At 27.6% G+C, this 23,011-nt stretch overlaps 1 protein-coding gene across 1 annotated transcript; it reads left to right on the plus strand.

Moving 5' to 3' along the window:
• Positions 1 to 6,431: 6,431 nt before the first annotated feature.
• On the plus strand, positions 6,432 to 14,090 carry LOC124943899 (electron transfer flavoprotein-ubiquinone oxidoreductase, mitochondrial). The gene is made up of 18 exons (XM_047484359.1): positions 6,432 to 6,975; positions 7,061 to 7,137; positions 7,274 to 7,380; positions 7,925 to 8,006; positions 8,081 to 8,189; positions 8,505 to 8,551; positions 8,651 to 8,725; positions 9,089 to 9,205; positions 9,960 to 10,028; positions 10,854 to 10,946; positions 11,429 to 11,531; positions 11,739 to 11,866; positions 12,216 to 12,265; positions 12,607 to 12,673; positions 12,758 to 12,837; positions 12,947 to 13,075; positions 13,179 to 13,245; positions 13,810 to 14,090. The coding sequence occupies exons 1-18, from the start codon at positions 6,528 to 6,530 to the stop codon at positions 13,891 to 13,893; spliced, it is 1,932 nt and encodes a 643-aa protein (XP_047340315.1). The 5' UTR covers positions 6,432 to 6,527; the 3' UTR covers positions 13,894 to 14,090.
• The last annotated feature ends 8,921 nt before the right edge of the window (positions 14,091 to 23,011 follow it).

Here is a 23,011-nt window from a genome sequence, read left to right on the forward strand (position 1 = left end):
ATTCAGTTTCATTGTAATTTATAACTAATTAATGGAAATAAAATTAATAAATAATAAATATTATTATAACCTTCAATTTATATATATTAATAATTTATCCAAATAATTAACATCAAACAAAACAAAACGAACCTTTCCAATTTATTTCACCATAATTCATAACTAATTAATGCAAATATTGTAGAAATTGAATTATAAGAATTTCAACACACAAAAAAAATAGTTTCATTTTACAAAATTTTAGACAAATTTTTTAGGTGGTACAAGTAAATTAATAAACAAATGACACTTTATTATTATTATTATTAACTTTATTATTATCATTTTTTGTCATATTTTAACTTTAATGTTATATTGCTGATTATTGAATATCTACTTTATTTTGGTATTTATATATGTATTTGTCTTTCCATTTAGTAATAAACTTATTTATTTTTTTTGTCATTATTTTATATTTTGGTGATTTAAAATTAAAATAATAAGATGTTTATTGAGAAGGTTATCAAATTAATACCTTTTGATATTATACTTTTCATTCTCTACTACTTTTTCAACTATTTCATTTAAAATGAAATTATCTACAAGTACATAAAAAGAGAAATTTTGAACATTAATTTTATTGTTTGAATGTGTAAAACCACTAAATCCTTATCCGATGATGACTTCAATCGTATTTATTGATCTCTGTAATTTAATTTGGATAAGTTTTGATTGAATTGACACTATGAATAAGAGTTTTGTTTGATATTTATAGTCTCAAATTGGTAAGACTTTTAAATGATATTTATAGTCATAAATTTTGAGAAATTAGAACTTCTTATTTCTCGTGTTGTGTCCAATTACGATCCTTACAACCTTACAAAAATGTAGTAATAATTGTCCAGTTATCGATATTCATTCCACTTATTATTTCATCTTATAACTTTTTTATGTTTACAACTTAGACTAACTATTATAATATCTATTAATATTAGAATCTCAAAAAATAACACAAAGAAATACATTTGAATGGTAGATTTAATTAGCGCGGACAACTACAAGCATATAGTGGTTATTCGACGAACACGACGATTTATTAAGACGAAAAAAAACAGAAAATTTAATTTTTTTCATTTTTTTACATATTTTTTTAGTTAATATATGTGTTAACTTAACTCCGTGCAAACGCATAGACTTTTTTGCTAGTTTACTATAAAAATAGTATCTAGTCCACCTAGCTACCATGAACTCAATTCTCAAACTAATTTTGTTTCTCGTTCAACCTCCCAAACTAATTTACTTTGTTCATTTATTTTCAAACTAATATATTTTACTATTCAAATTTAATTTTCTTATTTTTTAAATTTATTTATATTTAAATTTATTATTATTATATATATATTAAAATTATTATTTTTATTAAAATATTAAAATTATTGTTTTTATAAATGATTATTTATATTTTGATATATATATTTAAATTATTATTTTTATAAATTTGATTATTTATATTTAAATATATATGTACTTTTAATTATTATTTTATATAACTTTTATTTTTATTTTAAAAAGTTTAATATAATATTATATAAATGAGAATTATTTAAATATAATGACAAAAACATTTTAAAAAAATACGATCGTTCAAAGTGTCACGAACAAATAACGAGATTAAACATTTGAAAAATAATAATAAAAACATAAATAAAATTTTTTTATCAACGAACAAAATTAACATAAAATATAGTGTTAACGATTTCAGATATGTTTAAGAAAATCAATATTGGACGTTCTCAATAGCACATGATGGGGAGAAATATGATAATTTTAATATCAATGAAATTTTGAGAAAGAAAAAAAACTAACGAAGTCAAAATCAGCGTATTCGAATTGAGACGAAATACCATAATTTGTGAGAGATGTGGCTAAGAAAGTTATACGAAACATAGTCAAAGATGTATTGAATAAAATTGGCAATAATTTAGAGAAAAATGATTGTAATTATTTTTAAAAGTTATTAAATTATTATATATGGTTATAGTTTAAATATTTTAAATATATTAATATTTATCAATTATTTATGAGGATGGTAAAGTGAATATTTATTATATTATGTAAATAATAATTGAAATGTAAATATATATATTAAAATTATAATTATAAAATTTATAAAAATAATGATTTAAAATATATATAAAATATAAATAATAATAATGTAAATATATATATTGAAATATAAATAATCTAATTTATAAAAATAATGATTTAAATATTTTAATAAAAAAATAATAATTTAAATGTATATATATATATTTAATAATAAGTTTAAATATAATAAAATTAAATTAAAATATAAAAAAACTGAGTTTGAAGTAGTAAAGTAAGTTAGTTTGAAAATAAATAAACAAAGTATGTTAGTTTGGGAAGTTGAACGTCAAACAAGGTTAAGGTTACCTAACCTTGTTTAGGACTAACCTTGATTGGGAATTGGTTCAACTACAATACTATTCTTATATTATTTAATTTTTAATTTCTTATTATAACCTATATTAATATTATATATACCTTATTATTATATTATATATTAAATATATTTTTATTTAGTTTTAATATTATTACTATATATATAATCATTTTAATATATTTTTTAAAATAGTTTAATATTTTAAGTAAAAATATTTATTTATTTTTATAATGATAATTTTATTAATTATAATTTTATATATTTACTTATAATATAAATACTATTTTTTTATTTTATATATAAATTTTATTTTAATTTTTTTATTACCATTATTAATAATATTTAAATTAAATAAATATAAATTTATCGTTTATATTATAATTAAAATTTTAGATTTTAATTAAAATTACATTAATTATTAAATAATAACGTACAATAATTTATAATAATAAATAATATTATTGATAATATAAATAAATATTTAAAAATAATAATAATAAATTTATATTTATATTTTTACCACATATACTACATTCTTATATATTATATACCAAACACTAAATTATAAACCATATATAACTTATACAATTTCTTATAATTTATGTCAAACATCAACAACTAATCTAACTTATACTATAATAATATATGATAGTTATAATTTATACTTTTATACGACTTATACTATATATAATTTGTAATAGTACTTTTAACTGCATTTTTATATATAATAGTTAAAAATAATGTGTATTTTATATAAATATTAAACAGTAAAGTAATTTATATATATTATTAAGCACAAATAATATGATTTTAAAATAATTATTAGTAATAAATTATATATATATATACATAAGATTATCTATACATATGATTTTAAGGTGACTAATTCATTTTAGTATATTTACTTAATTCATATTTATATATAACAAATATTCTAAAAAAATAAAACTTACCATTATAATTATATATACAAAAATTTACTTAATTCATATTTATATATAACAAATATTCTAAAAAAATAAAACTTACCATTATAATTATATATAAAAAATTGAACAACTCTATAACAAATTCTTTATCAAAGATTTAACTCAATTATATTAGTTTTATATTTATATAATCATTTAAATAATTTAATCACATTAATAAATAATTTATATACATTTTTAATAATATAACACATTTATAAATAATATTAGTAATAATAAATTAGTAAAAATTATATCCATATTGGCGCCGACATATAGTGCACTTGCCAACGCAAATTGTTTGCCAACGCAAATTGTTTGCCATCGCAAATGCATTTTGCGTCTGCGCAATTACATTTTGTGTCTGCGCAATTGAATTTGCGTCTACGCAACATGTATTTTACGAAAGAATTAGTGCACTTGTCAACACAAATTAGTGTATTAACCCATGGTAGTCCTTTCATCTTTGGGAGTACTTTCATCTTCATTCGTTCTCTCTTACCATCTAGTTCGAAAAATAATAATAAATGTAGTCTCCCATATCTTCAAAGTCCTCCCCACAATACTTCCTCTTCTTTTCCTCAGACTCATCAATCTCGATGAACACATTGCACTTTAGGAGGGCAATGACTACCTCCTAGATAGTGTTATTGTTGCTCCTGAAGGCTGTATAGAGCAATATCTTTGGGCATATAGACTTTTCCCGTTCGATCCTTCACGTAAATTTAGGGACAAATGTCTTGACAACCTCATAGGTCCATACTTGGAAGGCTAGTGCGAACCCATGAATAGTATAAGCGACATCACAGTCGTTTTTTCCCTTGCAAGTTTCCCTCTTGGTCAGATATAACTCCCAGAGATATTTCATGTCTTTGTCAATACCTTTAAATTTGCACTAAAGGACACATTTCCCCATGGAAATTGGAGAACATCTCCATGTCCTCCACTATGCGAAAGATTTCCAAACTTACCCTCCTCCTATTATCATATACGAAAAGATATTAGTAAATCAGGTATATGAGCACATCTTTCATGCATCCTCCTTATCAGAGCATCAGAGGAAACTTGCTTGAACCTCTTTCACTCTAATAATCATTTACCCCCAAAATATTTACAGACTAGGGGTGGACATTGTAGACATTCTTCAACGTGCATGTTTTCTACCATAAAAAATCTGCCAAAGTTGAGGCCTGTCACCAAGGCATATTCCTTATTGTCCCATCAGAGCTCCTAACCATTGACCAGAAACCTTATCTCCTTCGAATTTGAGTTGTTTTTCCTTATCAGCATTTGATGGATTATTGTTCTTGAGAAAAATATAGTCGGGGCTTTCAATATATGCTGAAATTGGGTCTGCAAAACCCTATCCATAAGATCAAGTTTATTAAACCTTTCCTTTATCTTTGACAAACATGTGCTGGTGGATTTCTATGAGACACGACCAAGAAACTTCTCAATAATGGAATTGGTTTTGGTTTTGGTTTGTGCCACCTGCAAAGAAACATTATGTTAGACTAATAAAAACACAAGAAAACTCATTTTGTGTCTGGGTAAATGCATTTTGCGTTGGTCAAAATCATTTGTGTCTGCGCAAATTGCATTTTGCGTCGGCGTAATTGCATTTTGCGTATGTGAAGATTAATTTTGCGTCTGCACAATTGCGCCGACGCAAAATGCAATTTGCACAGACACAATTGCGCAGACACAAAATTCATCTTCGCAAACGCAAAATGCAATTGCGCCGACGCAAAATGCAATTTGCACAAACACAATTGCGCAGACACAAAATTCATCTTCGCAAACGCAAAATGCAAATGCGCAGACGTAATATACATATTGCAACCTGTTGGGTATTGGTTGGCCCAACATTGTGGCCCAATCTCTAGTAACCCGCTTATTGTGCTTGACCTAATAATATAAATAGATATTACTCTCTTGGTGGGAGGTAGAGGTCAAATTCCTTTGTGGTGTTTGGATGCTAGTGAGAGGGTTGCCTCCTTTGTGTGAGATAATGGTGCAACGGAATCGATAAATAAGAGGACTGAGCCAAACTTCAATCGCATTCACACCCAACACAACCATTTCAAACCATTCAGCATTCACAAAACAATTCCCCCCTTAAAATCTTAAACCCTAAAACTCTAAAACCATTTCAACTCAGCATGCATGAAAGAGGAAAACGACAGAAAAACTCACCTGAAATGATGAAGATGTCGTCACTGGCGTTCCGACGTTGGGAGTTGATGGGATCGCTGAGAGTTGTTGTCTGCGTTAATCGGGGAGTTAGGGGTTGCTTCTATGATCGACTTCGTTGATCGATTAGGGAGTTGCTTCGTTGATCGGCTTCGTTGGTCGGGAAGAAGAAGAGATGATATCAACGGTCGATCGGGGGAGAAGAAGAGAGAAAGAAGAGAAATGAAATGAAGAAATAAGGGAAACGGAGGGAAATTAGAAGACATATATTAAGGGTAATTTGGTCTTTTGTGGAAAAATTATAATAGGGCTATTTGATCAAATTTGCCCCTTGCATAAACCTTGAGGATGTGTCATGTCTATCTTTTCATTAATAAAACTATGCAACAAACAACGATGAAAAGCAATAAAATATTATGATAGACTATAGTTCAGGTTAAATTCTTTTAACTATAACTTTTTATATAATTCCATATAAATAAATTAAAACTAGTCCAAGTAACAAATTATAAGGTAATGATAAATGTCAGACAATTTTTTATAAAAATTTGATGAGTAGAATAAAAATTTAAAAATTCTCTCTTACAATATTTTAAATTTACTCATTCAATTAGACATTATTCCTTACAAAAATTTGGACATTATCTACTCTAAATTAAAGTTAGTTTAAATAAATTAGTAACCCAAGTGGAAAAAAAATATTAATTAAATGAAACCCTTTGTAACTTAGTTAAATTGGCATTTTTAGTTCTTATCCTTTATAGCAAAAATAAAACCAATCCCTTAAAACAATTGATTGATTAGTGATTACATTCGTTACGGCATCTCTCAAATGAAAGCAAGCTTCTTGTTAATGGCAGAACTTGTTAGATTCTTCTGAGTTATCCTAACTAAAAACCCAAGTACAATCTCTCTTCATAATCATGTTTCGATCTCTCTTTCTCTCCTCCAAATCCAGAACCCAATTCAAATCCTATTCACCGACCCTTCATACTCCACCCAATATCCGTTTCATCTCCGCTGATCGTCTCTCTAATCCAAATGACGCACTTTTTCGTCATCCCCACACCTCTCGACTTCCAATTTCTTCAAACCCACAATCTCCATCCTCCAATAGTTTCATAAGCTCGCTGAATTTGTCAGATTTTAGGAAAGCAAGCCGGAATCAAACATGTTTGATGAATTCTCTGGACTTATCTCATAGAGTAAGATGTTTCAGTAGCGAGCCGGCAAGAGAAACTCTCAATTATGATGTGGTGGTTGTCGGTGCTGGTCCTGCTGGACTATCAGCTGCAATCAGGTTGAAGCAATTATGCCAAGAGAAGGATGTTGATTTGTCAGTTTGTGTCGTCGAGAAAGGCGCTGAAGTGGGTGTGTATGTTCATCTGTTTCTCCATCGAATGTTCACTAGAATTCCTTCATCCTTTCCATATAGTAATTGTAATCGCCACTGTAGGTGCTCATATCTTGTCTGGCAATGTTTTTGAGCCGCGGGCATTGGATGAACTTCTCCCCCAGTGGAAACATGAAGAGGTAGACACAATCATTTTGTTATCAGGAAGTACTGTATGAAAAGTGATTACATATTGTCATGTGGAATTCATTGTTTTATCCTCCATGGTGGGGTTACTAGGGGGGTATTATATACTTTTCTAAAATATATTTGCAGGCACCAATCAAAATTCCTGTTTCTTCTGATAAGTTTATGTTTCTCACTAAGAATCGTGCCATTTCACTTCCAAGCCCTTTTGATAATGAGGGGAACTATGTTATAAGGTAATATTCATTCAATCACTGTTTTGATTCTTTGTACTAAAAATGCATATTTAAGCCATTGGAATTTTGGGATTTCCATTTCATTTTTTTGGTAGTTTAAAGATGGGATATCAATTGAACTTTTTTGTCTTCTAAACAGATAAATGCTTGTCCTTTTTTATTGAATTGGGAGAGGAATTTTAATTTTATTATCATGTGCTTCATATTTAAGATATTATATTCTTGTCTGTTGAAGAATATTTACAATTGTTTTCTGTCCACATATTTTTGATGATATAGACCCACTTCTCTGGTTTTGGCTGTTACTGATTTCATTGAATTTCACTATTTTCTTTGACATCTCGATATATTAGTTGTTCATTTCCCCTATGCTTATTGGAAAAAAAGGTTCTTCTCTATTCTTTGTTTCATGTTGTTTATTATTATCACTATCGTTTCCATTCCCCAAGATTGGAAGATTTTTGGAGCCGAGCTACATGAATGTGTTATTGTCATTTTCTCTTGAAGAATTATGCCATATTTTACTATTGATTTTTGTATGCAGTTTAAGTCAGTTAGTGCGATGGTTGGGAGTAAAAGCTGAAGAGCTTGGAGTTGAGATATATCCTGGCTTTTCTGCTAGTGAGGTGGTACTATTTTGTTTAATGGTTTCTTTTTTTTAAGTGTTTATGAGATGCTGACAAGTTATTGGCTTATCTAGATTTTATATGATGCTGATGATAATGTTGCTGGTATTGCAACTAATGATATGGGGATTGCCAAAAATGGTTCTAAAAAGGACAATTTTCAACGTGGTGTAGAATTAAAAGGCAGGTTCTATAAATCTACATTTCTTTGTCTGAGCGTTAATGTAAAATGTATTACATTTTATTTACTTTGGTTCCCGAATAGAAAAGAAAAACTTGGAAATCCCTTGTTTATTCTTAGGAAAAATACGCTTTGGAATAACATTGTTTTCTCCATTGCCATCATTCAAATCAGATTATTTAGGTTCATTTACTATTTTAACATTTCCTTAAATTTATAAGATTTGGAAAATGAAGAGTATTTTAGTTAATGATTTGAATGATGAGATTGAAAAAATGATGTTTGATGGGATGGTGAAATAAATCTATTGGATGCAGGACGCATTACCTTTTTTGCTGAAGGATGTCGAGGGTCATTATCAGAGGTTCCACAATTATAGCCCTTTGGTTTTCTACTCATGGTTGTAGTGTATGGATCTTATACTTGTAACTAACAAGAAATTTATATGTTCATCTAAATCTAGAGAATTATGAGAAAATACAAGTTGAGGGAGAAGGTTCATGCACAACATCAAACTTATGCCTTAGGAATTAAGGAGGTATGATATTATTTTGTAGCGATTTCACCTTAAATCTATTCTTTATTTCAATTGAAGATTTTATTTTCCAATGACTTTGAAGTTCACTTACAAACCAGTCATCTATTATTAGAAAAGTTCCCTCCAACATTCTTAATGGTAAAATGTTCTTGGATTTGAACCAATTCAACGTAGTGTGATGGATGAGTTGTTTAATAACAACATTCAGGACTTGGTATATATACTGTTTGTATTATTAGAAGTCACATTTACGAAAACTCTATTGTTACAAACTTTGAAATATAAAATAATAATAATAATGTTCTTAGATTTGAATACACTTAAGATTCTGGTCTGTCTTATTATTGAGGCTGAATCTATCAGGTGTGGGAAATTGATGAAAGAAAGCATAACCCGGGTCATGTACTTCACACAATTGGCTGGCCCTTGGACCAGAAGACTTATGGAGGTTCCTTTTTGTACCACATGAATGATAGGCAGGTATTGCTTATTGCTTGCTTCAACATTTGCATATAGCTCACACATAAATAGAGTTCAGCGCATAATGATTTGATTGGATTGAAGTGAACTCTTTTGATTTTACCCAGCATTTCTTTCTTTCTTAGTTATCCAATTTATGGAGTAATAAATTTATTGATTTTCTGGTTGTATGATGAGAAGCAAATTCAGAGTTTTCTATTGAAGCTTGTCTAGTTAGTTTCTTGTCAGATATAATGGTAATTACCAAAAATAATATATTAAGTTACCAATTCACTCTGCTTGATGATTGAGTTGTTGAACGATGTTTTGTCATCTGTTCAAAACAACAAAACCTTTTTTTTAAACTTTGAAACATCATTAAAACCACAACAAAGTCGCATCAGTTGTAAAGACAATACACACATTAAGACAAAACAACAAAGGAAAGCAATATCTAAACGAGGAGAAAGGGAAATAAAAAAAGAATAAATATTAATATGAAACATGTATTCCTTACTACCAAAGCTGAACTACCAACTGATTACCTGCATCACAGACACAAAAAATCTCAAGCTTGCCTACCCTTCCCTTTATTCAAGATGTCAGCAAACTGGACGAAGTCTTCCCTGACTGTGTCAGTGGGCCTATGATATCATTACATATACCTGTCCTCATTGCAAATTTGTTAACTTTAACATTAACAATAATAATATATTAAGTTTTGGCTAGCTCTCGTTTAGGTGGTAATGGACATGTTATCTTGTTGAATTTGCAGGTTTCCATTGGATTTGTAGCTGCTTTAAATTATAAAAACCCTTTCTTGAATCCTTTTGAGGAGTTCCAGGTAAAAAACTAAACTATTAGTTTTTAGTCAGAGGGTATGTGCTTCCATAATCTTATGCCAATTAAATGATTTCTGCAGCTTCTAGTTAAAAGTAAAAAGAACTTATAACTTCCATAGTTTTCCCATATTTTCTCATAGATTGTTATTATTTGTAAAACATGGTATGCACCTTAATCAGTATAATTGAGGGAAAAAAATATCCTTTAATTGCGGTCCTTTTTTTCCTGCTAATCTGCTATAGTTACTATTCTTCACAAATGATTTTTCAAACACATTAATAATTGTAGAAGTTTAACTAATGGATAATGTTCTTGATTGGAGCTTCTTAAGGTAGAGGAAACTATATAGGCCTTTCAGTGGGAGAATTGTAGTGGTATTTTGAGGATAAAGTAGAGTGCCCCAATTCACATGTATGGCAGGTGAAGATCTCAATCGTTAGGCTATGGGTGCATCCGTATTATATCCCCCCTAGAAAGAGCTTTCTGAAATTTTATTTTTTGCTAGGATCTGGAATTTTATTTCAATACTTCTAACTTGAGAGAAAGTGGAAATTTCGATTTCAGATAATCTTAATTGAACTTTTGGATTATTTGGAAAAAAAATTATTTGTTTGATGTAAAAGTGGTTTATTTGGATAAAATGACCAAAATATTCTTAGTACTTTTTTTTAAAGGGAGTCCATATATATATTTGGATTGTTCAAAGAAGCTCTTATGCTTTTTGTTCCCTGAAATTCCTTCTTTGGTGATTCCTTGAAATTTTAATTTCATTCCATTTACAATACTTGGGGAGCTTACCTTGCTTGTGCTGGTTTCTTCTTTGTAGAGGCTAAAATGTCATCCTGCAATCAGAACTCTCCTTGAAGGAGGAACGGTTCTCCAATATGGTGCTCGTACATTGAACGAAGGCGGGTTTCAGGTACAACTGGGATTTTAATTTTCTTTATGTTTCTAGCACCCGACACTAAAAGTTGTGTAAAGATTTTGGAAATATGAAGAGTTGGATATTTTGTTTTAGCATCAAGGAGTGTATTTGAATGATAAAGATATAAAAAAATAACCTTGTTTCATACTTGTGATTTTTATTCATGACAAATCTTATTGTGACTTGCATTGAACTGTTGTGACCCTTTTTTTCACGTCCGATGTAACCTTCACGCTATCAGTGGATTAGTGAAAATCTTGGGTCTTAAAAAAATATTTACCTCACCATTTGTGGAAAAGAAGCTTAAGATTTAAAAAATTAGGACAAAAATCTCAATTATAAGATGGTACTTACAACTGTAAGCATCACTTCACATCATGTTTGTTTTAGTATTTTATGGTATTTAATTTTTCAGTAGCAAAATAGTTATTGGTAGATTATATGCAAATATGAATATGATGCTAGTTAAATTTCAGTCTATTCCATATCCAGTATTTCCTGGAGGAGCTATTCTTGGATGTTCAGCTGGATTCTTAAATGTTCCAAAAATCAAAGGAACTCATACTGCAATGAAATCAGGTTCTTTTGCCATATAATTTTATTTTTCCCAAATTTTTTTCTTCTGTAATTTCTTACACTTCTAATTGTCGCTTATTAAACTTGTTATTTTCTAATCGCTGTCTTTGTACATCACCTTCTTATCAAATTGTAACGAATTCTTTCTCTCTTCTCGTAAGCACAGACATGATTCTCCCTGTTTCATAAACATCCTATTTTCACACACAGGTATGCTGGCAGCAGAATCTGCATTTGATGTACTTCAAGAAAGTGGTTCAACCATGGAAACATATTGGGATAACTTGAGGAAATCGTGGATATGGGAAGAGCTTCATAGAGCCCGCAACTACCGACCAGTAAGTATCACCAATCGTCTCCTTTAATTGGATGGTCTGTCTTTGTATCATCATTTTAGACATTTTTCCCTTCTTATATGTATTGATAACAGTAGGATATATTAGCAATAGTAGAAGGATAGTATGGTAATTAATAATAGTATAGGGGCAGTATGGTAATTACACATTAGTAGCTATCTTTCCTCATACCAGTTTTTCCTTAACAAAACAAAAGATAAAAATAGAAGAAGCACTATCCTACTAATTATCATACTACCCCTATACTACTACTAATTACCATACTACCCTGAAGAGATACAAATCAGTTCTAAGATTAAATAAGTTTCTTACTACTTCACTCTCATTGCAGGCTTTTGAATATGGACTTCTTCCGGGTTTAGCTCTTAGTGCTATAGAACAGTAAGATTTTCCCAAACTATATGGACATTGCGATTATTTATTTATTTATTTTGTTGGAGAAGTGATATATTAGATAATCGAAAACAGAGGATCTTGAATACTATTCGAAATTCAGAATAACTACCCGGGAGGGCTATTGGACAGTTAGAAAAAAGTTCGGGCTCGCTTGAGTAAAATGTAAATAGAAGCAAAGCAGTTTTGATTAAATGGGTACTCTAAATTAGAAAACGAGAAAAATTGAATTTGATTAATTCAACTTATAAAACTTTGGAACAACTAGAAAATTACAAAAATGAAACCATTCATTTTGAACAACAATTATTGAGCACTTCGTATTGCAGCTATATATTAAGAGGGAAGTCTCCTTTTACGCTCAAACATGGAAAGGCCGATCATGAAGCTACAGATGTAAGTACTTGTGGAACATGTTATAGTGGAACAAGAGTTTCTATAAAATGTCGCGATTATTATTATTTTTTTATTTTGTTGTAGGAAGCCGAGTCTCATTCCCCAATTCAGTACCCAAAACCAGACGGGATTATATCTTTTGATGTTCCAACTTCTCTCTATAGGTTCACACTTAAGCCATTCTCTATAAACTGGACTTTGAAACAGAGATTTCTGCATATGGCCTACAAGTTTCATAAATGGATAATGAATGGTCAATTCCTTTTTTATTAGGAGCAATACAAACCATGATCATGATCAACCAGCTCATCTTCGACTGAGAGATCCCGAGATTCCAGAACTAGTGAACTTGCCCAAGTATGCTGGTCCAGAAGCACGATATTGTCCAGCAAGAGTTTACGAGTAATATATATTTTAGTCTCTTTTCTGAACTGAAATTTTACAGTTGACTTAAATCATCTCTGATTCAGATTATGTTTCTTTTGCTCATTCTTGACATGTTAAGGTACAATCCTGATGAAACAGGTCAACTGAAGCTGCAAATCAACGCCCAAAATTGCTTGCATTGCAAGGTAATTTCTGATTGACAAAATTTTAGCCCAGAAGCGATATCTTAAAATTGCGATGTTTTGGTATGCATTATTTTTTCATCTTTATCGTAATCCCGAAAAATCTGCATAACAAAAATCTCAACAATCTGGATCATGATTAAAAAGAAACAATTCTTTTTACCAAATAATGTAAAAATCATACTATAATCTTAATCATGATCCAAAACAACTTTAGCTGAAAACAGGGGCAGAGCCCGGATTTGAAATCTACCCGGGCTAAATTTTTTATACAAAATCTATCCGGGTTAGCTTGACAATAAATTGAATAATATCAAGTTTTAATGTGAATGTTATTTCTTAGCGACAGGGAACTTGTCAATAACGACGGAAAAATATTGTCGTTATTGTCAAATACATATAAAGTGTTTTAGGCTACCGTGCTAAAGTCCATGTAGTTTTGTACATGGATCCGCCCCTGGCTGAAAAGATTTTCTATGGCAAAATATCAGAGTTTCAAAATAGGCGCAAATTTCCTTTCTTTGTACCATGTCAAAGAAATTTAACTATTTTGTTTGAATTGGTTAGGCTTGTGATATTAAAGACCCAAAACAAAATATTGAGTGGGCCGTGCCTGAAGGCGGTGGAGGACCCGGCTACACGATGACATAGACCGTCGTCTACCAAATAATTTAAATCAAAAGTCAGATGGAATGATATGTTTTCAAAAGTAGAAAACTTTTATCTCAAGATCTTCAGTTGTTGTTGTTAGGTCTTCCTTCTTGTATTCAAGACTTGAATTTCAATAAGAAGCAGGGTTTTCAGTATACTTTCTGATTTAACCCATTTTATATAAACCATTTGTTATTTTATTTATATGGTTTTTGAGTACACTTTCCTAAACCATACATATATTGACTTTCTATAAACTAGTTATTTTTATATAGATTTTTCTAATATATGTCATTTTTGTTGTGAGGTTAAAGAGATGTAGTTAGGTTGATATGATATGTAGCAGATCTCTTCTCTCTTTAAAATTAATTTAAAAAGATAGCCGGGCCAGAAAGGACAATGGACAGATACAATCCTTTACTATTTAGTTTTAGATCTGGAAGACCCTTGTACTTTACCTAGGTTTGAACTTAAGACCTTATAGAAATTATTAAAACATTTAACCTACTTATTTTAATATAATACAAAAAATTATTTATGTTTTCAGTATAACAAGTTAAACAAAATTAAGAATTTGATTTTTTTCCGACTAAACCGGCCAAGACGTGGACCACCCCTCATTGTTTGTTCGAAAGACTAATGTGAAACTTCTTTCGAAGCATTATGAGTGGTTGGTTCTGCTTCTTTTTTGATTTGCGATTAATCCTCGTAGGTTAAATATATATTGTAACTCATAAACACACTTAAAAATTGAACTAGGCGCATAATTTGTCGTCTAACGGGTTCGAACCCAATCTCTGCGGGTTTGGAGGCTGAGGAAATTCACATATTGTTGTCGCTAGGCTAAAAGAAGCGATAACTTATATTAATTAGGATTATGCAATGATGTTTTTTTATTACTTTAGTTGAAAATTTAAGTCGTTTTTATCGAATGAGATTTAAACTTTAAATTGTATCATATAAAACTCAAATTATCACAATTTTTAATATTTAAAACTTTGTCGAAAATAAACCAAACAGTTTGTCTTGTTATTTTGTTGTATAATTTTGTTTTTTCTAAATAATTTAGTATGTTTGCAATTGAAATATTTTCTTTTCTAAAATTGAGTATTTAAAAAAAAAAAATACATTTGAAATAGATAAATTTGTTAAAATAATATGGGCTCGTGAAGAAAGATTTGAAAATAGATAGATTTGTTATTTATTTTTTAGAAAACTTTAAAAACATATAACATTATATAAAATTTACTTGAGTGTCAGGTTTGATAAGAGTTAAATTTTTTTTTTGAAAAGAGATATAATTGATATTTTTGTATAAATTAATTAAAACAAATGTTACTTTTAAGAAAGAATACATATATTTGTTAGTTTAGGAAAAATAACAAAAATATGATAATTCCATTTCTTATAGACACAATTCAAACTTCAAATTTTATTTAGTGAAAAAAACTCAAATTCGAGAACAAAATATAAATATTACCCAGCAATTCAAATTGCGAGAATTATTCACATTTTTTTTAATTATTTTAAAATCAATTTTAACCAAAATCACAATTCAAGCGAAAAGACACTGAACCAAATCATTTGGTCACATCTCATTCTACCTATAACTAATTGAGTTTTATTTAAATAATGATATGTAATAAATTGATATGAAGTTGGATTGAATGAATCCACCAACCCAACTACCATTAATCACCTAACCAATTAATTACATGATGTTGATATCAATACAGACCATACACGCATTCATTTTTTTTATTATATATATTTATTTATCAAACTTAAAAAGAAAAAGAGAAATGACATTTATAAGATTCAAGGATGGATGGATATATGATTTATATGTTTTCCATTTTCCTGATTTTAGATTATTCTTTATTAAATCGAATTGTTTGTTCTTTTAAAAAATTGTTCAAGTATTTCACATTTTTTTCAACTTGAGTTTTCCTCGTCGAAAATATAGAAAAATTTGATTTCAAATAATGTGTATGGCAAAGGAATGGTTTTTTTTTTTTTTTTTTTTTTAATTTTATGTTAGTATTCAAAACTCATTTTTATTTTCAGCATCATATGCTCCTCACATGTTTTTTCAATGTGAATTAGTACATTTTTTCTTTGTCTCATAAATATTTATTTTAAATAATCTTAGCAAAATGTATATATATATATATTTTAAAATAAGACAGTATTTTTCTCTTGGAATTATTTTTCTGATAACACAATATCATTTAGAGAAATGATATTCTCAACGACAAGTTAGCGAAAGCAAGACCACGAATCCTACGTGGCCTTGCCAGTTAGGAGAGAGAAAAAAATAAAATTGAAATTTTCTATTTTTCCGCCAAAACCAAAATCATATTATTTCTATCTTTCTATTTCCCCCCAAAACCAAAATCTTATTCTTTCTCTCTCTTTTGTTTCATTCTCTCTCTTTCTCTTTTGTTTCATTTTTCCTAAACCCACCGGCGATTCTCTTCTTTCATTTTCACCGACTTCTCTTCCGATCAATCGAAATGGTAAGACTTCTTCCGTTAATGAAACGTTTCATTTTTTCCCCAAACCAAAACCCCCACGACAATCTCTCTCTTTATTTTTCGTTTCCATTTCCCAAAACCCAACCCACTGTCGATCTTACTGAAACGTTTCATCGACTTCTATCTTCCGATCGATTGAAATATAAAGTCTTTTTTCTTTCTTTCGTTTATCTTCCGTTCGAAATGATTGTCATATCAATATTTATGTTTAACGTTTATGGTTTAGCTGCTGAATCGATTTAGATTAGAGTTCTAAAAGATCTGAATCTTCATACATGACCTACAAATTAAATTAACATTACAATAAGATTATTGACTAGAAATGCTAGTTTCGGGACCAGAAAAGCTGGTTTCGGGACAAAAAATGCTGGTTTCGGGACCAGAAAAGCTGGTTTCGGGACCCGAAACAGAAAAAAAAAAATTTTTTTTTGGAAATGAGTGGTTTCGGGACCCGAAATGAGTGGTTTCGGGACCAGAAATTAGTGATTTCGGGACACTTTTTTTTTAATTTTTTTAATCTGAAACATTATAATGAATCTTAGAAAATTAAAAATAATTGAAGATAATGTTATTATACTAGAAATTTACATAATTAAACATTTATTTACAATGTTACAATCTGTCATTTATATCACATTTAAAATACAACCTACAATTTGAGAGATCTCAAATAATCTCATTTCTTCATTAACTTGATCAATAAGAAGATTTGGATCTTCATACATGACTTACAAATCAAATTAACATTACAATAAGATGATTGGTTTATAAAAAAATAAAATAGCCATAAAAGATCGTATAGAAACCATTTCGGAGTTTGAAATCATCATAAAATGGTGATTTCGGGACAAAAAATGCTGGTTTCGGGATCAGAAAAGCTGGTTTCGGGACCAGAAAATCTGGTTTCGGGATCAGAAAATCTGGTTTCGGGACCCGAAACGGAATTTTTTTTTTTTTTTTTTTGGAAATGAGTGGTTTCGGGACCAGAAATGATTTTTCTTACAACCTAATTGAAATTAGTTCTGCAACTAAACTCATAACAACAGCCAAACATTATATAATCATACTTTCGGGTCTCTAAACCATCCATTTCCGGACCCATAATGCAGCAAATACACAATAATCATAGTTTTCTATCGTTAAAATCATTAAAATCCATAACCCTAACCGCAAAAAGCTAAACGATCTTCAAATCATTAAAATGATCTACGATTCTAAAAGAGAAAATATTATTTACCTTGTCCTTTGAGATCTGGGAGATCTTGGAGTCTTGTATGGAGATGTACCTGGACCACCAGCCTGAAAAGATAGTATGAAGTGAACACGAAGGCAGACAATGAAGTGAACATACACGAAAGAGTTCTCTTACCATTTTCGATCGAAAGAAGATGAAGAAAGTAGAAGAAGTCGGGGATGCCAGAGAGAAAAATCGCCAGAGAAGAAATCGGGGTTCGCCGAAAGTGATAAATGAAAAGAAGAAAGAGAGGGAAGAAGAAAGAGGGGGAAACTGAAATATTTAATTTTTTTATTTTGTTTTACTTTTTCTCTCTCCTAACTGGCAAGGCCACGTGGGATTCGTAGTCTTGCTTTCGGTAACCCTTCGTTGGGTTTATCAATCCTCTATCATTTAAATTGTGATCATTTAATACATATTATTTACCCTCAAATATGAATTCAATATTAATCTAACACATTAACTTTTGAGGTACACATTCAATATATTTAATATAAATATATATTATACATTGGAAATCTTTTCATCTATAAAGTCTCAATCAAATCGAATCGAGATCACTCTGAAATTTGAATGATACCTAATTTCTTTAGGTTATTTATTTAATTGTCTGAAAGACGAATCGAATAGCGACTTGTTGTACAATAATTTCTGTCAAAATTGTTGACACATCGAATTGTGCATTGAATCTGATGCCGGCGTAAATATAACTTTAAACCGTTATTCTTTATTTTATTTTTTTCAATATCTTAAAATTTTAATTATATATAATTAAATTAAATAAAAATATATATATAACCTTCTAAAATTACAAAAATGTTATATATATAACGAGGAGTGATAGAGTAAGGGAATTTGGTGAGGGAATTTGGTGAGGGAATGACGTGTCATCACATTCATTTGTTGAAAAATGTAAAAGTGGGAGGAAAGAGAGAAAAAAGAGAAATTATTTGATTTTTTCAGCGAATAAGATTATGCCACATCATTCCCTCACCTAATCATTTCTCATATGTAACAGAGTAAGTATATTTTTTAAAAAAAAAATTGTTATTATATATATATATATATATATATTATTAGTATTAGTATACTTAAATATAAATTTTTTATTTTTAAAAATATTTAATATATATTTTTAATTATATATATTATAGATAAAAAAATTATTATTACTATATATATATATATAATATTTTTATAATTCTAAAATTTTGTATATATATATATAAAGAAAAAAATAAAAAAATATAAAAGTTATTAGTTATTTCTATCTTTCTTGTTTACTAACATATTCCTTTTATAAAAATAAATAATTTATAATTGTAAGTATCATTCAAATTAAAATAAAAAATGTTAATTGTGTTGTACTTAGTAAAAACTCTACCTAACTAATTTAAAATATTAGGTAAATACATTGCAGAATTAATTAGAAAATGAAAGTGATTTTTCAATACCAGTAAAATATACATCAACATCTTGTACAAATGACCGCTAAACATATCACTTTTACATAATTAAACTAACATAATATAATTTTAAAGGGTTTTTAATCATCATTACTTATTTTATATTTAATTTCGCACTCTTTATATATTTTTATTTATATATATATATATAAATATATATCTTGTTTAAATATTAATTAGTTTGATTTATTCTAATTTAATATTAATAGAGAATGTAGTAGAAATAAACAGTTAAGACTTGTTTAATATTTGGTTATTTGAATAAATTTGTTTTTTTATCTCAAAATCCAACCATTATATCAACTATTTAATTAACATTTTATCAGTTTGAATATTAAAATTATTATAATTTTTTTAATATAAATTAATTAATAAATAAAAATATAGAGTGAGGAAGAATAATTTAGTAAAAAAAATTAAAAACCAATTTTTTCTTAATTTTAATCAAACAAGATTTAAAAAAAAAAAAACTCAAACAAAATAAAACCCCATTAACTACTTTCTCAAAGAGGCCCTATATTTAAAAAAAAAAAAAAAATAACCTCACAAATTTTAAGTTTATAAGTAAAATATTAAATAATTTGATAAAAAAAAAAAATTAAAAAGAGACGAAATCAAAGTCGGGAGAGTTTTACATTCTTAACCATAACTAAATTTATATTTAGTCATTCCCTATTTTAAAATGATATTATTATGATTAAAGAAAATCATGATACTTATCACCACCGGAATAAATTCTTATAATAATAATATAGTAGAAACTCGATAAATAAATAGTCGATTATTTAATAAACTCTCTAAGATAATATTTTTAGTCGGTCCCGACTTAAGGATAGAGTGCTAAATTAATAATTTGCTAAAATTATAAGATAATACATTTTTGATAATCTCTTTAGACCCCATATAAAATATAAATTAATAATTTCTTATATATATAGCATATTACATTAATGATTTATGAAAGTTTCTTGAAAAATGACTCAATTGTCTTTTGTTTTTTTGTTGAAATCAATTTACCCTTAGTGTAGTCTCTAATTTTCCTTAGCATGGTAAAAATTTATGGTGTTATTTTCTCATAGATCAACAAGAAATTGTTCAATGTGATTGTCACTTTAATAGCTTCATTTCGCGAAAGAGGCTCCATTGTAGAACTTTCATCATCTTCTTCATCGATAGCTTCGTTTCGCTTGACTCACCTGTAAACCATAGTTACTATAAACTCATTCTTGCAATTGCTTTTGAGTGAGACTTGAATTATCCTTATTGTGCTTGCATAATGCTCTTCGAATCTCGTCTGTCATTGTAGTTTTTCACACCTTTAAGATGGGAAGCCATGTTGTGTGTATGATTTTTGTGTTAACCTACAACATTTTGATCTTATTTATATAGAAAATATTTTTAATGTCCATAAAGTGATACATTTAATACAAGAAGCATAATAAGGTGGGAGATTGAAGATTTCTTTCAAATTGGGTCATTCATTTGATATACAGTAATATATAATAATTAAGTGGAAGCTTTAAGGTGTTTGTAAACTAAGTATTTTACTATAAATTAATAAAATATTAATTAATATATAAATTAATAATTATTAATTTATCGATTAATTAATAACTCTTTTAATTAATAAATTTTGTTCGTTTCAAGTGTATTATTTTATAGAATTTCTACTGTAATAATTGACTTTTAATATTTCGTAAATTCAACTTATAATAGTGAATCTTTTCTCTCAAAATAAAAAATAATATAAAAACTTGAATATATAAATTTTAGGTCTTACTTATTTATTATTGAATTTTCTTTCAATCTATTGTTCAAGTTCAAATTAAGATTTAATTTGAATGTATCAAAAAAAATTAACTCATTGTTAATAAAATGATAATAATAACATTGAATTATTGAAACATCTTTTTCTTAACCTACTGTAACATTTATCCTTCATCATATTTCGGAGCGGAGTCATAGTGTTAATTTTCTTTATTCTTAATATTATATATTCTGTAAATAAATTTTGACATGACTAATATATGTTGATAAATTTGAGTAGAAAAATAAACAACTCGTGAGCATTAATAACAGTACTGAACTCATTTATTGATACCACTGAACTCATTTATACCATAAATTAAATGAACCATTTTGTGACCCAGCCTAACCTACCCTACAAAAAAAATTAAACTTATTTTGCAACATATAAATTTTTATATATCTCAATTTTTATAGAATAATAATAGCTAGCAATGTATTAGTTTTCTAGTAGTTTTTAAAACTTTTTAAGTTCATATTTTTTTTATACTAAATCAAGTCCTCAAAAATTTTATTAAAAATTTGTCTTACATAAGTTGAATTAAGTCCTTAATTTCTGACTCTTCCTTACTAACAAAAAAAAATTGAAATCTTTATTTGAAAACTAGTATTTTATCACTATTAGTGTCAAAAGAAAAGTTTTCAAATAACCCATGCAAAAAGAGTGTCCCTCAAAGATAGAGATTTCACTAATGCATTTCATTTTATTTTAATTTTAGACATGATATATAGTTCCTTAATTCTAGATAGCAATATGTGACAATGTTAGTGTTGATAATAAAAGAAACCATAGGCAACATAAATAATTCATTAGCCTTATTACATATATTTCTATATATATTGTCATACAAATGATTTATTTCTCAATGAATTCAATATTAATCAGCACATTAACTTTATTTTAAAATAAATTTATATCTAGCTAAATTTCATTAGAAAATCGTAAATAAACTCTGCCATAGACATAATATATTTAGTATAAATAGACTACAATTGTAATTATATATTGGAATCTGATTACCTACAAAGTCATCTAGAATCATTTTTAATTATTATTTTCTTTAGCCTAATTGTGAAATTTGGCCTTTATTGGATCAATTAAAATTTTCAACCTCATTTTTTAAACTTTATAATTAGAGTTTTATATTATTTATTTATTTATAAATTTTATGTAAATAATAAGTTAATGGTGTTTGAAACCGTTAAGACAAACCTCATTTTTGTATAACACTACCAATAAAGAGCTTTAAATTGTAAGATTTTAAAGAAGAATTCCGAAATCTCGATTGACCCAATAAAGAGTCCAATTTGATATTTTAGCCATTTTTTTTTTAAATAATAATAATAATAATAATATATTTGTGACAATTTATTTTTAGTGATAGTTGAGTCTAATTGGAGTTTGGAACAATACTTATCTTTTTTTTAGGCATATCTTTAGATTTTTTTAGGTGGGAAGAAGTTTATCATTTAATTTTATTGGGTTACACATAAATTAATAATTGTGTACCCAATATTAGACTGTACATATAGTACAATTATATCTACATGAAATTTGAATGATTGTTTGGTTGGTTAACGAGTTTATCTACAGTAATATTTAGGTATAATTTATGACTCGAAAGAAGTATAATATAGTACCTATTATAACCTGTTATAAAAATGTATAACATATAAATTTTAATATCCAGTCATACCCTTTACATTTTAGTTAGTTTTATAAAATTATTAAAATTATAATTTATTTATTATATTTTAAAATATAATAATAATAAAATATAATTAAATATTTATTTACAGATTTAATTTTATAATTTAAATAATAATAAATACTTAATTACTTATTTTTATTTCATTTTTTAAATTATATATATATATTTTTATCTATGTAAATAAAATTATATTATAAAACATTTAAATTTGACAATTTTATATCTTATTAAATATAATTATTATTATTTTTAAAAACAAATAATATTAATTAATAATAATAGTCATATCTAAAATTAATTTATAAAATAAAATTTTATTACATTATTAATAAATAATATTTATAATTAATTACATAAATTAGT

The sequence above is a fragment of the Impatiens glandulifera genome, chromosome 1, assembly GCF_907164915.1.
Source record: "Impatiens glandulifera chromosome 1, dImpGla2.1, whole genome shotgun sequence".
Taxonomy (NCBI): domain Eukaryota; kingdom Viridiplantae; phylum Streptophyta; class Magnoliopsida; order Ericales; family Balsaminaceae; genus Impatiens; species Impatiens glandulifera.